We start from the raw sequence: 17,284 nt of genomic DNA, 5'->3' as shown, positions 1-17,284 counted from the left end.
TACTTCAACAAAATAGATTGCTAAAGAAGCTTTAAAGGCAAAAATAGTATTTGCAAGTATCTGAGGTTGAACTTTCATCAGTATGATTGGCTTTCCTTGTGGCTTCAAAAGGATGGAGGCATGCAAATCTATCATGAATGTTTGTGTAACTCTTAAAACCCAGAGGTGCTCTAAAGGTGGGATTAACTGGCAGTTTTTTGAGTTATATGGGATGCATTTCATGTGAGTGCAAAGAACCTCATCTACTTATTCTTTGTAACTATTTTAATCTTAGCTGCAGGATTTGATGCAGCAGTCAAGCATTGCATTGTGAAGCTTGATCAATAATCATGGTACACAAATAGCTGGGAGTGACTGGATGATAGACAAGTAGATGGAGCTCTTCAAGTAATGACTGTGTTGCAACTGCCCTCCAAATATGAAGAAAATCCAACATGGAAAGGAAAAGGGCAGACTGGAACAATTCTAAGCTTAGGGAATTTTAGGGTAATGTAAGCTTAAATTGTCCAGCTTTTTTTTTTTTTTTTTTTTTTTTTTTTTTTTTTTTTTAAGTGTTTCAGTAGTCTGGTTTAAGCAGCATCAATACACCTGAAGCATAAAGTGTAGGCTTTCGGGAAAGTAAGCATTGCTGCTCCAGCAATCCTTTTTATAGAATTTCAGAGACTGAAGTACTCTGAAAAAGGATGTAATAAGCAGCATACATACTGAATAAAATCACCAAATGTAGAAGAGATTAAAGATCATTCACTGGAGTGTTCCCAACTGAGGCAAAGGGTGATTGTATTGAATGCAGTGACTTCTACAGCATCTTAAAACTGCTGAACTTTCTATGTCATATTCTTGAGAATTGTGGGCCTTGCAGAGTAAGGGCAGTGTAATGGATCCATGTGTCTTAGGGACTCAACCAGTGTTTAACACTTGCTGAGTGTTTTAAAACTGAACTGCCCCAAAGGGGAATTTTCACCACTTACAGGCTTGGTAATGACTACTATTTATCTACCTGAATATTAGATAAAATATAGAATATGTTAAGTCACTTAAAAGCTTGGAGTCTTTACATTCTATCCTCCAGAGCTTTTGCACTGAGTGTTAGTATACAGCTGTCAAAGTAAAGATGTTATCAGTTAAATTAAGTGTTTAGCTAAGTGCTATTAGGCAGTTCACTGCTGTTAACTGTAAAACTGGCCCTGTATCTGGCAATGCAGCATCTTTAACGAATATAAATATTCTTTGCCTATTGCAGTATTAAGAGTTTTTCTTCAAAACAAGATGACACTGAAATACACTGTGCTTAGAAATACAGTTGTGTTGTGTTTACCAGCAAGTGTAAATTAATTGCTCTGAGTGAACTGTCCATGATTGTGGGGCAGGGATTTTGCCTCGTTACTTATGCAACCAGGGAAGCAGCAAACTTCCTGTCTTAAATTGCTAGAAGAACCCCAAATCTCTTTGTTCTGTTTTGATTCTGTTAGGAGGAATATTTTTTCATGATAAGTTGAATAGTCTTTGGCTTTTGAAGCATTCTTCCTTTCATGTATTTTGGGCTTGCTCTGTGCTTTTCAAACCACATTCAAGACCATTGTCCTCTTTCTGGGTTTTCAAACCTGAAGACTTTCAGACTGTCTCTGATGAGAAGTAAGAGTAGGTAACACTTTGTCTTGTCCACTTTCTTTAAAATTCCTTAAACTTAATGAGTAACTCAAGATCTCTGAGCATGGAAAAGTGGATAGCTTAGCAAGTTCATTTTGCTTTTGCTCCAGCCCTGTGTGCTTTTGTTATACTTAAGAACATAAAGTCCTGTTGATTTTAGTTTTCTGATATGGGTATAGGCTGCTTTTTTTAATACATCCAGCTCTTTTTTTTTTTTTTTAACTTTGTTCTTTCTGATTTGCAGGCACCTATCTTATTGTAATAACAAAAAAGAAAAAAGTAGGTGAGATTTTCAGTCATGCAATCTGGAAAGCGACAGACTTTGACATCCTCTCCTACAAAAAGACCATGCTGCACTTAACTGATATTCAGGTATGTACATTGATTAGGGGAATGTGGAGGAATGTTATGTTAATGCTCATTGCCACAGGGCTTAATTTGTTAAAGCTATGAATTTTTTTTTAAGAAGCTCTTTGAACAGTACCTTTTTCCGATTTTTTCATGTTACTAGAATGGCTGTAATATTTGTGTATAGATGTATTTAAAATCATGGCAGTCAAGATGATAAACTCACTGGTGCATCTTAGAATATCATCTGCAGTTTGTGGATGTGCATTTTTGCTTCTATTAAGATGGTACACCCTTCCTAATGCTTCTGTTAAGTCTTTCTCACAGGTTTACTCTTCTGACAGCCCCTACAATAAACTGCGTTGCTGTCATCTTATCTGTGTTGCTTTCTTTATAGAGTTGTTCAATTACATAGTTACCCAGCAGGGAAGAATTGACTTTTATTTTTTTGAGGGAGGAATGGGTGGAAGATTTTTTTTAAAACAGATGTGTAGTGGATTGATAAAGAGCAGGTCAGGGTGTCTAACCAATGGAGCTGGAAGGGAATCTGATCCTTTTTCAGGGAAAGAATGAGGTTAACCAGAACTTGAACCAGAACACAGATTATAACTATTCTTTTGTCTTGCCATCTTGTTGTTTCATTGTTTGTTTTTTTGGGTTTTTTTGGGGTTTTTTTTTTACTGAATAGTTTTCAGGGAAACTAACAGCTTCCCTTTTACTTGGAAGTTGTTAGAATTCATTTAATATCAGTAGCTATTTACCTCACAGGAATACTGTTCTCTGCTCTCCACTGTTGTTGCAGAATTTGGTTGCAGTGTGCTAGCTGCAAGTTATCAGTGAACTGGTATCAGAATTGCACTCTCATGCTTTCCTTCTTGTGTGGTAATCTCTGGATGATGTCATGTATTGCTAGAGCACTAGCAAAATTCATCTCATCACTTCCAAAAGTAGCGATAGCTTTCAAGAGTAAAATATTTTGATAGTAGTATATGACAGCTCTTCTATTCTTTCCTCATCTCAACAGTTGCAGGACAATAAAGTATTTTTATCGATGCTTAACCATGTCTTGAGCGTGGACGGGTTTTACTTCTCAACGACCTACGACCTAACACACACCCTGCAGCGGCTGGCCAACACGAGCCCAGAGTTCCAGGAGATGAGCCTTCTAGAGAGGGTGAGGATTTGAGTTTGCTTCGTGTCTTTGTCTTGGAAATTATCAGTCAGTGTGATGCAGATGATGTTTAAATGGTGTTTTATGTTTAAATGATGTTTGAATGGTGTTTGCTGGTGTTTTATCCGAGCTGTTAGGGGCTGTGTCTGAACAGGCTGCTCCATGCAAGTCTCATAGCTTGTGAGCAGCACGACGTTCTAGGGATCTGTTCTGATCTGATGTCACACTTCCAGATCAGCAGTTGGAAGTACTTCCTAAAGTACACTTCAAGTGAATTTTGAAAAATCCAAAATAAATTAAATTTTGCCTCTAATATTGAACACTTCTATTTACAAGAAGAAGAACCTAAGCAGAAAAATTGAGAGAAAGCAAGTAATTCCTTTGATCTGGAATGGGGGGATGGAGTTTGAAAGTGGAATAAATTGTACTTGTCTTCATATTCTTTTCCAGAATAACTTGGAAGAGAACTGCAGGTTTTATGGCTGTCAGTCTTGGGATGTTGTATTCTGTCAAAAATATTTCAATTCTTTGTGTGAAGCATGAATTCAGTATGCTGCTTTTGTCTTAAAGACAACAGTCAAATGCAATTTGAACTTGAAATTCTCTTGTGTCTATATTGATGGGTTTTTGTTTTAGTTTGTTGTTTGTTTTTTTTTTAATATTGGAAAAGCTGTTTACATTTGGGGTTTGTTTTGCGTCATTGAATGCTGCTCTGGCAGTGCTCTTGCCAGGGAGAGCAGGGACACAAAGGATTGGTTTGCCTTAAAATTGTGTCACTTTAGAAGGTTGTTTAAAAGGCAAAGTGCAGTAAAAAAAGCATCAGTTTCAAGTAAATTCAGATCTCGGATGGTTACAATAATTGCAGTGTAATTTCATATGCCCATGGCTGTGGTATAATGGCTTATCAAAAGGATGATGGCAATTTTGAGCATCTCCAGTTTGCCTCTGCAAGAGAAGTCTGGTCTGTGTTTGGAGTGTGAGTGTTTTTGTTTGATATTTGTGTTTGTTGTTTTTTAACAGTGCTGGCAGAAGGAAACAACCCCAGCATAGGGGCACCAATGCATTATGTTCTGCAGCTCAGTTGTTAATGGTTTTGAAATGTCAGGCAACACCCTTAAGAGTAGTTCAAAGAATAGCTCTCTCTAATCTTTCTTTAGATTTCTAGTTGAGGATATGAATGAAAGAAGGGAACTTTACATCCATTTGTACCTGTTCCTGTAACTTACATGACACATGGGGTGCCATGATACTGCATTTATGTTGAATTAAACAGAACTGACTGACTCTAAAGCACTAACATTGACTTTTTTCTTGCTGCAGGCAGACCCGCGGTTTGTATGGAATGGACACCTTCTGAGAGAATTTAGTGCTCAACCAGAGGTAAACACCTAATAATGATGAGGTTATAGAGAGCAAATATACTTTTGCTATAAGTATGCAACAGCTTTTTGTGATTCTGTCTCTTTCAGACAGCCAGAATCTAGTATAACGTGGCTAATCATCATCTAGTTTAGCACAGTGAGTCTTCTGCTTTCAAACTTCCAACTTTGTCAGTGTCCTCAGTAGTACTTCTAGAAAGCTAATTTTCTGAAAGTGTCTGTATTTGAAGATACTGTGCTGTGAAGATAGTTGCTCACACAAACCAAGGGGGAAGTTATACTGCACAGTGTATGCTTCTCAAGCATTTTGAAGTTTAGTTATTTATCTTTGGGTATAGGCAAGGTCCAGTTCATCACTTTTTTCCCGAGACTGTCACATCATTCTCCATGAGGGCAGTTAAAATTCCATTTTCCTAGTGAATAGATTATAAAGCTGGTAATTAAGAGTAAGGCTGACAGTTTAGATCCTTCTAGTTTATTTCAAATGAAGACTAACACAGTGTAACCTTTGAATTCACTTAGTCCAGTAAATACAAGTGCATGACCGTGAGCCACAGCTGTGGCACCTCAATGGCCAGACTGTCTAAGCTCCTTCCTACTGGAGACATCCTGTGTCTGTTAAACTCCTTGGATTGCCTGCACCAGAGCAGCCTCCTCTCTCCATCAGTACTTTGCATTTATCAAAGCAAGTGACGCACTGCTTCTATTTCTGCCTCGGTAACCTGTGGAGATGTGCTGTTACGTTAGACAGTGCTCTTCCAAAAGGCTGGAATGTGAAGATATGAGTTAGAGAAGGGCTGTTGTGCATATTCCAGGGGCATATGACTGGGTGTAAAGTTTGCATAGTGCTATGCAAATAAAGCTTGGGAAATGAGAGAGAAGCTGTGGTGGGAACAGCAAAGGAAAGCCTAGTGTGGCTGGCTAGTGGAAACAGACCTAGGGGTCAAAACAAAGAAGCTGAAAAGGGAGAACTGATATTTTTTAGGCTATACTTTCCCTTACATTGATTACAGGTGGTGTGATGCAGGAACCGTTTCAGGTAATGAAGTGTGGGATTTCTGACTTCTAGTATTGAACTTTAAAGTTTTCTTGAAAGATTAAGTTATTTGGGAGTGGCAGGATAGGAAAAACCCTGGAAGAGGCATTTTGAGTATTAATCACATAAAAATACATCTTACCAAAGGCTTCTGTAACTACTGTCTCTGCATATGTCCTGCTGTGGAGGTAAAGCAAACACACCATGTCAAAAGATTTTCAGCGAGTGTTGCTTTATATCTGGCACGTTTGTAGGAGAGTAAATGCTAGGTATAGGGAGGACAAAGCAGATTGCTTTTTGTCCAGGCTGCTTAATTAGGATTAGACTTTCACTACTTCTCTCCTGCTGATAAGGATCACATATGTTGCTGTTTCCCCTGAATTGCTTGCTTTTCTCAGAGAGGAATGTTTCACCCTAAACAAAAAGTAAATGATATAAAGTATATAAAGCTATCACAAAATCCCTAAGCAAAGCATAGTCACTCACCTTTCTTGGTACTAGTGTTTAATACTTTTAACATGTATTTGTGTGTTTCAGATCCATAGGTTTGCTACGCCAGTGATGCATGGATGTATCCTTTTGTATTGTAAAACTGAGTGCTGGATATGGGTAGTCCAGTAGCAAAATAGCTGCTGATGAGGCTGCTCTGTGGTTACACTGGCAATTACAATATAGAGCACCTTGTCAGAAATAAGTTATAGTCTACTCATATATGGGTGTTACGTATTGTTTGATAGCCCACTCGTGTGTTAACACCCTTGAATATTCTGCTTTGAAGGCTTAATGGATTTAATTTTACAGTCATGGTTTGCATAACTGTCTTTCAGTGGGAAGGTTAAGATTAATATGGCAAATTCTCTTCCATCAGCTTTAGTACGTTTTTATCTTGCTATAAAGATGCATTTGCTTTAGATACAAAATAAGGGAGAACAGTTTTGACTTGAAGGAGTGCTTATGGATGGTGATGAATAAAAGGATAAGTTTTGCTGAAGGCTCCTGGAGTGCTTTTCCTGAGCAGCTGCTTTTCCTGCACCAATGCTTTGGGAAACCGCCTTTAGCAAAACAGTCATTGGTTTATTTTTGAGAAGGGATGAATGCTGCAAGGAAGCTGAATGCTTTCTGGAGGCAATGTGTAATCAACAGTAAGTCCCAGGTAGTTGCTCCTGAGCTGACAGCATGAGAAGGATTGTCAAGATTGGATGGAACAACTCATGCCGTATTCTGCTTTGTTCCTCCATTGCAGAGGCCTCTCAGGTGTGTGTGGGGAATGGCTTCTAGATGGAATCAGTTGATCTGGTAGGGCTGTCAGCAGCTGGCAGATCTCCAGTCCTTTCCTGTGACTTCCTTTAATGGGAAATGTTGTGGGAGTAGGCAGAGAGACAAAGGAAAAGATAGCAAAAGGGAACCACAAAACACTCTAATCCTTATCCTGCTGGTTCTGGGTAAATTGCAATTAACAAGTGACAGACTGCAATTAACACCTTTCTCAATCCGTTCTTTTCACTGTATAAATAATTAGCATAAGTAATGTTTGGTTAAATTAGAATTATGGCAAAACCTTGGAGAACTTAGGAATTTGAAGAAATGGGATTTCTAGCCGTGAAAATGCTAGGAAGACCCCGCAGCAGAACTGTTACAGTGCCGCTAGTAGATATTTCAATAATACCAAAGGTTCTTCCCCACCCCCCCCATATGAACCCAAATCTATTTTTTCAACTATGTGTACTGGACTTCTAGTCTTGCAGTGATGAGAAATAATGGGCTTGGATCATTGAGATCTTGAGTACCTGAAGCCCTAAACTATGTTTAGTATTTCCCTTGCTGCTCCAAACCAAAGCCCTTTTGAAGAACGGTAAATTCTGTCTTGTCCTTATCTGTATATGTGAAAGTTGCTAATAGCAAGTTGTGATTTTAAGTGAGGACAGATTAGCAGCAGAAAATAGGCTGACAATTGCTGAGCAGCTAAGGTTAGAGGTAACCTTTCTTACAGAGTACTCTTGGCTGTGTAAATGTTGAATTAAAAGGTGGAGGATCTGGCAGTAATTTTCCAGGAAAACAGAGGAATGGTATTTATCAGCCTTAATTCATGAATTCTGAGAACACTCTGGATGGGGCCAATTTATATTATATTTTGGGGGGCTGTTTACAAACAGTATTAGCATAAATGCAAACAGAAATCAAGATGACTCATGAAATCAGTGTGTTCTTTAACATAGCTAAGGTGCTCATGTGTGACACAGCTGCTTTCTGTCCCATTGGAATCATAGGTACTGAACTTAAATTTTACTTGAGATGAAGTATCTAGATTCCTCAAAGAGGAGAAGACTGCAGTACACTAATTTAAAAATTGACCATTTTGATCTGCTGCTTGCTTTAAAGTGATAGGTTTGAGTTTTTAGGGGCAAAGCATGTAAGCTGGTGAATCTACCTGGAGAAATTGTTCATGAGTGCTGGTCTCTATTAGACTTGCTAGCTTACTGCAGTTCAAACGAGTGCCACTGTAAGTAGCACAAAACAAGACTAAAGCTAAAACTAGTTGTCATTGCCCCTGTTTGTTGGTTAGTCCCAGCTGCATTTGGCGCTTTGGTTATGTAGCCCAGGCAGGAAACCATTCTTGTGTGAGAAGCTCACACTGGAATCTTGGTGTGTGTTCATTCTCTTTTTCTTTGCATGGATTTGAGAGCCAGTCTATTTTACTGCTAGTTCTGGCATTTGTAGATGTGATGTATGTTGCACTTACTGGTGCAACAAGATATTTACTCTTCTAAAAGCCTAGAAAAAAATTGAAGAGGTATTTTTTGAAGTAGTTGTTAATTTTTAAAAGCGATAGGGACACAAAACTGTTGAGGTAGTCTAATAAAATTATGGATGAGATGGATTCTTTATTCTGGGTCTAATTAAAAATTAACTTCTTTAGAATCACATTTTCTCAAAATTACTACAGTTTTAATGTTTCTTCATCAGTGACATTGCCATAGAATGTTGTTTTGCAATGTGCATATTGATCCTATTATTGTTACTGTATCTCAAGTTTAATGTTCAACTGTTGTTGGGGTGACAAACGTTTACAGATTTATTTGACTGTAGTCTGTTGACCCCTTGCTGTTTCCTACCTGTTGATGTATAAAAATATCCCAGTGAAACATTTGAGTTTTTTTCCTGAGTGTTGTTCATCAGTTATCACTATGCACTCTTGTTCTATTAATGGCAAGTGTTTTGACTGGCTGCTTATTTCCAGAAGAAGCTGTTTCAGGGCTGGCGTACGCTACTATGTAAGAGGTAAAAAAAAAAACTGATTTATTTCAAAAATAACATGTATTCCATCTGCACGTGTGAGTTATCATTAAGATAGTGGCTTGCAAGAAAACATTGTTTAGTTTGCCTTGAGGTTCTGCCTCCAAAGAAAATATTAGGAACTGAAGAAAACTGAATTTTTTTGGTATTTATAAAAACTGACTCTTTGTCATGTCTTTAAGACATAACTGCAAAAGTTTTGTAGTGTTTTTTAACATGTAGTTCTTTTCATTGGTGCTAAATGCAAGTGTGTAATAGCCCTTTTGGTGTAGCAGTAAATCCAGCTAAGAGCATCACTGGTGCTGGCAGGGGAGCCCTGAGTGGTGTTCTCTGATTGTTTCAAGTTAAAAAGCAAACAAGGAAATGAATTTAAATTACTTTCTTTGTTGTTAGTCCCAGCATACATGCTTTTGAAGAAATTAGTCCATTTCTGCAGTACCATTGTTACAGAATTCTGAATATTTTGGTGTCATAGCACTGGTATTTTATTTCGTATTAAATGATACTTTCTAGGGCTATAATTATCAAAATGTGTTAGCTTGAAGAAGCACAGTTTTGCTTAAATTTGGTGCAGATCATATTAAGCTTTTACCCAAGGTGTGTTTACTTTTACGTTGTCAGGCAGCTCCGTGCTTCTGTGAGGACTTAAAGGGGAGGGGAAGGAAGCCTTTGCTGATGTACTGTCACTGTTCTGCAGGTGGGCTGAACTGGCTAACACATCTTTTTCCTACACAGGTATTGATTCAGAAGGACACGCTGCTAACTTTGTTGAGACAGAACAAATTGTGCATTACAAGGGGAGCAAAGCATCATTTGTTCAGGTAAAGTTGCTGTAAGGAACATAGATACATAACTACCTCTGTCTATGCTTTTAAATATAGATTGTATATAAGATATGCAAATAAAACTAAACAGACCGAGTTTAGTTTGTTTAACAAAACAAACCTGTCTGCTTTGTTTTTAAATGTCAAGTAGGTTTTCTAAATTTTGCTGTTTAAAACCATTTCCACTCTTTTGCAGACCCGTGGATCTATCCCTTTTTTCTGGTCTCAAAGACCAAACCTCAAGTATAAACCAAAGCCACAGATCAGCAAGTCAGTAAATCATGTATGTGAGTGTTTGTGTCTTGGGGTTTTAACATGTTACTGGGCTCATGTTTGTGTGATAGGGTTGAAAACTGTAATCAGAATAAAAGTCAGCAATACTGGATTCAGCATTATTTGTTAAAAGTAATAGCCAGAACCCTTGTACTTCTTATAATGAATTCAAAGGCCATAAAAATGCAGACATCAGTGGGGGTAGTTTCTCTTTGGATCCAGTTTAGTAGCTGTACAATGCTCCATATCTGTAGCACGTTTAATGAGGAAATCTGAATGGACTGGGAGGAGGAAAGTGGGAATGTATTGGCCCAATAGAGAACATCAAACAGTTATAAGAATCATCAAAAAGATTATAATGGAGGCTTCTTGTAAAGCACAGATCTTAATAGTAGAGTACATCTGTCAACACATTTTCTTTCTCTTCTAGATGGATGGCTTCCAAAGACATTTTGACTCACAAATAATTAGCTATGGAAAGCAAATGATTGTCAACTTGGTATGCTTTCACTTGTTCTTCCTGCAAAAGTTGGCGTTCTTTTAAGCAGGCTTTTGAGTAATTGTGTCTCTGTTTTCCCTTTTCCCAGGTTAACCAAAAAGGCTCAGAGAAACCTCTTGAGCAAACCTTTTCAAAAATGGTGAACAGCATGGCAAATGCAATGGTCAGGTAAATGTGACATGAAGTGATGCATTTTGTGTTACAAGTTAAGCATTGCCTCTGAGACCCACAGCTTGGTCAGCTCTTTGGGGGCCTTTACCAACCCTGTGATTTTGTTTGCATTTTATGTTTATGAAGTAACTTGCTAAGAGAGGAGGATACAGGAAGAATAAAGAAGGAAGTTCAGAGGCCATGGTAATGCTAGTATTGGAGTCATAGTATGCAATGGAGGTCTTCTGCATTTTAGGAAAAAGAAAATCATGCCCTGTAGAGCTAGCTTCTGGCAAAAGGCCTTGGTTACATTGCTAACTTAGTGAGGGAGTGCTGAGCCTGAGCAAAACAGGATGGAACACTAAGGGGAACAAGCAATTTTAAATGCCTGGAGTTCAGTGTAACAATGAGCCAAGTGTGGAGAATGCACTTGGATTATGAGAAATTCCATCTCTTTGTGGGAATACAGAGTGCAGTACACAATTTTACAACCTGCCTGTGCTTGCTTTCGTTAACTTCTGGAGGAAGGATTTGCATCCCATGCACACAGGTATTTGCCCTTCTACCTTATCCTTGAAATTACTGTGCCATGTTTTTTATTCTGTCCAGATTTGCTATAAAGCCTTCTGGTGGAAACCAAGATGTGAAATTATGTGAAGGTGCATTTTGGTGATCTTCTGCATACGTTCAAAAGTGGTGCTTGGCAGCCCTATTTTACTGTTGCTATCAAAATCCACTTTCTTGGTGAATTGTTTTTGATGGTGTTTATCTGCCAGAGTGAAACTCGAGACTTCAGTTCTCTGTTTTGTTGTGTGTAGACCATCTTTCTTCATGCATAGTCCTGAAATCTTGTCAAATAACTTTTGGGTTATGAATGCTTGAGTGGAGGAATGTAATGCCCTGTAATTCACAGCAAACGTACACATGCAAATGTTTAATTAATCAAGCACCACTCATTTAGAACACTTCTTGCCAGAAACTGGCTGTTAAAATTTTGTTCCAAGTCAGTAGCTGCTTCATTTTCTTATGACAGTTAGGTTAACTGCTTAAACAGAACCTGTCTCAGGTTTCTAGAATTATCAAGGGAATTATGCCAGCAAAAAATGTTGGATTTCAACACCTACGTCTAGTTCAAAGCGAACAAAGAACAAAAGAATCCTGGTGGGAAAAAAAAAAAAGACATTAAATAAGATTTGTATCCCTTCTGTACTTTCAGGAGGAAAAATATTAGCCAGAACATAGAATGGAACATACTTGGAACTTAATGTGTGCTTCTTCAGACTGGTGGCATTTTGTAAAGAATTTTAAATGGCGTCACCATTCACACTAAGGGTGCAGCATCAGGAAGATTACAGACCACTGACAAAATCTGGAGTTGTGCTGGAAGTCATCTCTCAATAAGAACAAATCCTCTGTCACTACCTATTTTACAGATAAGCCTTTTGCTGTAGGGTTTTCTGTAACCTTCACTGCAGTACATATGTAATCCGAAAAAATGCTTCTCTCTCGGAACAGATATGTGGCATTTGACTTCCATAAAGAGTGCAGTCGGATGAGGTGGGATCGGCTTCAGATTTTGATGGATCAGCTGGCAGACCAGCAAGATGAGTTCAGGTAAGGCTCTGCAGTTCTTTCCCCTGTACTGTTAAAGAGACCTCTTCCTCATTGTTGCTGTTGTCTTGCATTAAGGCACAGTAATACAGACCTGTAATCTTCTCTGAAGAAGATGCATTTGTGTGCATTAGTGTGTCCATATCTCTCGTGTCTTGCTGACACCGTGTGACCTTGCAGACCTGCTGGGGGGTAAGATGTAGAGCCCATGTTACCTCTCAATAAAGTGGATCTGAGAATTGCAGCAACCCTGAGTTGTGACAAGAACTGCCTTTGTGAGGTTGGGTGAAAAGCTAGACAAGGAAATGAACATGCATACAACTGGAGCAATTTAAAAAAAAGTCTCCTTAGGTGATTTTTTTTTTTTAATCCATAGTAATTCCAGGTGGTGTTGACAGCAAACTGTTCTGCCACGTAGTGTAAAACACTGAGTGTTCATTCTACAGGCATTTGTAAAAGTTTTTTCTCTAACACACATAGTTGTGGCTCCAAACCTTGCACTGGCATTGGTTGTTAGCCCTTGCTAATATAAGTAACCCACAGGGAAACAAATTCTCATTTTCTTTAGTCATATAAAAATACACAGAATGTCCAAATCAATTTAAATCTTTAGTCCCACACACAAGTGTGTTTTTGGTTGTAGCTACTGGTAGACCTGTAGATTGCTAGGGAAATAGTTTACTTTGTTCTGCTTTTCTGATTGCTTCCTTCCTGTTCCTGAAGCCTTGTGACTATAGCACAAAGTAGATCAGCTAAAACATTACAGAACTAGCAGTGGTATAGTCTATCCTGACACAACAAAATGAGGTAAGGTGTGGACTAGAGCAAAAGTCTTGTTCATCAAGTCTCTTGCCTGGAGTGATGGCTAAGGGAATGATATAAATTAATCAGGTTATAGTTAATATTCTCTGTCCACCCCCCAAAAAAAGCCTTAAAAACTCATAAATACCTAATGAATACATTGACTTTGAGGTCCTCAAATAGGGAGAAATAAAATTGTAGGCTTTTCCTATACAGCAAGGATCCTTTATTCTTAGAATTAATACTGAATCCCTTAATTTGTTTACTGTGAGATGCCATTGGAGGCACAGAAAATAACCTTATTTCCTTGAAATGAAGGAAAAAAAAAAGCCATCTCTAGAACAAGATACAAAATTGAAGACTCTTGTTCAAGATGAGGCTGGCTCTTTGCTTTATTTCATCTGTAGTGTCTGTTCTTAAATAGTCATTACATATTGACATTTACAGAAAATAGTCATTTTCTATTCATAGGAGCAGAAAAGTCTGAGTTCTGATCTTCATAGGAAATAGTTTTGCAACCCCTAGGGAGGTAAACATTCTTGTTTTCTGCAGGCTAAATCCAGTTGTGGAAGATCTGTCAGAAAGGAGAGCTGGGCTTGTGGAGGTGGTTTTTGTTAGTTTTTAAATTTTTTAGAGCAGCTATAGGAGATGCAGCATTTAAGAATAGACATTCCTAGTTAATTAGGAAAATAACAAACTATCTTATCCTAATATCAGTTGTAGGCAAAACTTGGGGGAAAAGGAAGATTTCACAGGTCTGCTTTAGTCTTCAACAATGTAAAACACAGTTTAACAAAACTAGTTCAAGAATTATGAAAATGGCTCTTAAAAAGAAAACACAAGGTTAATCAAAATAAATTCATGTCCTTCTAAGGCTGCTGATCATAGTACTGCACCACTCTAGACTTGATAAAAATGCTCTACAGTAACAGTGGATTATGTGCTAGTCCAGAGTTCATAATTATGTATTGGAGTAACTTAATCTATAGATTGTAATCCCTAAACCTGTAGGCCGCTGGAAGTTCCATGCTGTGACAGGACAGGCATAATTCTGTCCCATTCACACATCTAGCTGATAAGTAGATTGGAATATTTGTTCTACCAGCTCAACGTTGGAATGCATGTGTGCCGTTCAGTATTTAAAAGGAGCTGTTTGTTATCAGCTACTGGAAGCACCTGGTTTAATGGATTTAAAAAATTGAGGTAGTAACGAGTGTATGCAAGGGGAAATATCTGATTCCCCCAGATGTTCACATAATGGAGAGAATGGCATGTGACAGTCGCAGATTTTTCCACATTTTGCAAGCACCCTTAAAAAATCCGAGTACCTTTCTGGAAGAAGTATGCCTGGCAACTTAGATGACTTTCTATGCCTTGGTGACTGGATTGAACTGGTGACCACTTATGAACAAATCTGGTTGCTTCTGCTGTTAGGCTCTGCTAATGTTCTTCATATCTGTGGAGCTGGGACACTAAAATAACTGGGAAAAAAACCCACACAAGTCCTCAAGTTCTGATTTTGCACCAGAAGCTACTTATATTCCCGATGGCATATAACTCAATACTGCTGATTGACTTCCTGAATGTTAAAGAGTGAATACTGCCCTGAGGTTGCTCAGTGTTCATCCACTGATGCTGTTCTTCAACATGGCAAGAAGTCAGGGAGGCATCAAAGTTCGAAGATGTGGCTGAGCACTCGTCAAATGCTCGGGACAATTGTGTTCTGGTTGCTAGGATACTTACATGGTTTATATGGACTGTTATCTCTAAATGCATGTATTGTATGTGTCAGTTACTTCCTAGTTGACTCGGAGGGTAAAACTGTGACTCAGCAGGAAGGAACATTCCGCAGTAACTGCATGGACTGCCTGGATCGGACTAACGTCATCCAGAGCTTGTTAGCACGCAGGTCTCTCCAGGCTCAGCTTCAGGTAAATGTTTTACTCCTCTTTGACAAGCTGGAAGAGGAGAGAGGTTTTCCATTTGGAATGGAAATGTAATTCGAATGCTCCAGTAAGAGCTTGCATAGTGGAATTACTGTGCTACTTACTTGAACTGCTTGACTCAACTAGACTTGAACTTGACTAGACTAAAGTTTGATAAACACAGCTTTTTCTGAAAGCAAATCCTAATTTTTCTATCAAACCCCTAGCAAGCCTCAATGTGCTTTTTATTCCAGAGACTAGGTGTTCTGCATGTGGGACAGAGAATCGAGGAGCAGGCAGACTTTGAGAAAATCTACAAAAATGGTAGGCTGTTTATAGAGTTCAAACAATGACTTTTTCTCTGAAGAGAGTATATAACTTCCTTAATATTTCTTATTGTTTTCCTATTCACAGCATGGGCTGATAATGCTAATGCTTGTGCCAAACAATATGCTGGAACTGGTGCCTTAAAGACCGATTACACAAGGCAAGTCAGCCTTTCTTTTAAGGGCCTTCTGGGTTTTTGAGCATGATTGGGATTTTCAGGTCTCCTATCTGAGAAGGTTATTCATCTGGGCCTGAGGCTATAAATGAGTTTTTTGCAACAGTTCAGTTGGTGAAAAGTCGGACTAAAATCTCCAGATTCTTTGCTGTGTTTATATGAAAGTAAAGGCTATCTGGAAATGAAAACCAAGGCATTGTGCCATGAAGATGCACGCTTATATTGTCTGATGGAAAGAAGTGTCATTTTATTTTCCAGTTTTATTACAAGTCTGTGTGGTAATAATGCAGAGGCAGCACTAGATAAATGTATTCCTGTTTATGGAATGCAGGTGTTCATTTATTGCAGTACACATCTGGATAATGACAGAATGTACATCTGAAATTATAGTCCTTACTTTATACATCTATTTTAACTATTTTTCACAATTTGTTTTTGCAGAACTGGGAAGAGAACTCAGTGGGGTTTAATAATGGACGGCTGGAACTCATTGATACGTTACTACAAAAACAACTTTTCAGATGGATTTAGACAAGTAAGTTAAGCTTTTAACCATGAGGGAGTGTATTTGATGAACATTGCTGTGCCTTCTAACTCTGCCCTCCCTTTCTCTTCCAGGATGCAATTGATCTGTTTCTTGGAAATTATTCAGTGGATGAAGTAGAACCTGCTAGTCCTTTACATGTCAAGAAAGATTGGAAGTTCTTAGCTGTGAGTATGGAGACTTTATTTGTGATAATAGAAACACAACCGTTCAGTCACTGGCTTCATTATGCCTGAGCAGGACTTGTCTGTTAGTCATGAAGCATCCTTGTAATCTGGTAATGTTTCTATGGTGCCTGCTTACAGGATTAAACCCAGACTGTTCTCTTGACAGAAAATGGAGTGTCCTTGAGGTATTGGAAAAACTGCTACTTGCTTTTTTTAAAATACGTTTCACCAGGTGGAAGGGGGAAAATTGTACTAGTCACTATCAGTAACTGTTGCCTTCTGCAGAAGAATCTTGTGGAGTTCTTTTCTCACACTTCATGCAGAAGCATAGACTGTAACACAAACCCCCCACTTTCTTCCTTGTTCTTTCACCCTTCCCTTTCTATTTTGAAACGGGATTTGGCATCATAATGGGTTTAACTGGTGTATTTTTTTTTTAACAAAGCATAAGCCTCAACCTTACAGGAGGTGTATTTCAATTCTAAACACAATTATTGAACACAGTCTTCCAAATTTTGGAACTATCCAAACTTTTATTTGTACCTGAATGCAGGTGAATTGAGAAGTAAAGCAAGTAAATAGCTTTACATTACAGCCCATCTCAAAAGAAATTAAGTAACATATATACTGCTGTATCAAGTGATTATTCTGTTTCTCTTTCCTCAGTTGCCTATTATTATGGTGGTTGCTTTCTCCATGTGCATTATTTGTTTGCTAATGGCTGGTAAGTAACTGTTGAGTTTAATTTTATAAAACTGGCTTGTTTCTCTATGAACTTTGTGTAAATGACTACCAGTAACTGTTCAGTATAGAACTGCTTCTCAGTCATTCTAAAAGGTGCTTGAACAAGGCTCTGGAGATTGAGGTTTAGCACTGTATCATTAATGTGAAAAAAAAACGAGATGCTGTAGAAAACTATTATTAAAACTCAGGTAGAAGTCAGTTAAGGGATAGTTAATTATCCCAAATTTTAGATGCACCTTGGTAGACCTGTAGATTTATTGTAGGCTGTCTAATTTTGAGCAGAAAGATCATTCAGAACTGTCAGATACAGGCATAAGCCTGGTTCTGATGGATTTCCCTTCAATCTAAATGTGTGTTGGGAGTGGT

The 17,284-nt window shown here is 38.3% G+C and overlaps 1 protein-coding gene across 3 annotated transcripts in view; it reads left to right on the top strand.

The window, feature by feature from the left end:
- Window positions 1-17,284, top strand: part of SACM1L (SAC1 like phosphatidylinositide phosphatase) — a 30,339-nt gene that overhangs the window by 10,661 nt on the left and 2,394 nt on the right. The window contains exons 4-20 of one of the 3 annotated variants that reach the window (XR_010722475.1): window positions 1,895-2,022; window positions 3,023-3,172; window positions 4,490-4,549; window positions 6,122-6,155; window positions 8,762-8,863; window positions 9,614-9,699; window positions 9,899-9,985; window positions 10,406-10,474; window positions 10,563-10,642; window positions 12,140-12,238; window positions 14,829-14,967; window positions 15,216-15,285; window positions 15,376-15,448; window positions 15,905-15,998; window positions 16,082-16,174; window positions 16,341-16,359; window positions 16,841-16,898. Coding sequence is in view for 1 of the 3 variants with exons in the window: in XM_066192704.1 (XP_066048801.1) it covers window positions 1,895-2,022; window positions 3,023-3,172; window positions 4,490-4,549; window positions 6,122-6,155; window positions 8,762-8,863; window positions 9,614-9,699; window positions 9,899-9,985; window positions 10,406-10,474; window positions 10,563-10,642; window positions 12,140-12,238; window positions 14,829-14,967; window positions 15,216-15,285; window positions 15,376-15,448; window positions 15,905-15,998; window positions 16,082-16,174; window positions 16,841-16,898 (1,422 nt within the window). In the remaining 2 variants the exon portion in view is untranslated. Of the gene's footprint in view, window positions 1-1,894; window positions 2,023-3,022; window positions 3,173-4,489; window positions 4,550-6,121; window positions 6,156-8,761; window positions 8,864-9,613; window positions 9,700-9,898; window positions 9,986-10,405; window positions 10,475-10,562; window positions 10,643-12,139; window positions 12,239-14,828; window positions 14,968-15,215; window positions 15,286-15,375; window positions 15,449-15,904; window positions 15,999-16,081; window positions 16,175-16,312; window positions 16,360-16,840; window positions 16,899-17,284 lie in introns of all 3 variants that reach the window. The other 2 variants (XR_010722476.1, XM_066192704.1) reach the window with 2 other exon arrangements.

This window comes from Chamaea fasciata, unplaced genomic scaffold (assembly GCF_029207755.1).
Source record: "Chamaea fasciata isolate MVZ Bird 193981 ecotype frontalis unplaced genomic scaffold, bChaFas1.0.hap1 SCAF_1, whole genome shotgun sequence".
In the NCBI taxonomy this organism is placed as follows: Eukaryota; Metazoa; Chordata; class Aves; order Passeriformes; family Sylviidae; genus Chamaea; species Chamaea fasciata.
Note: the sequence above shows the minus strand (reverse complement) of the source record. Positions and strands in the feature narration are given on the sequence as shown.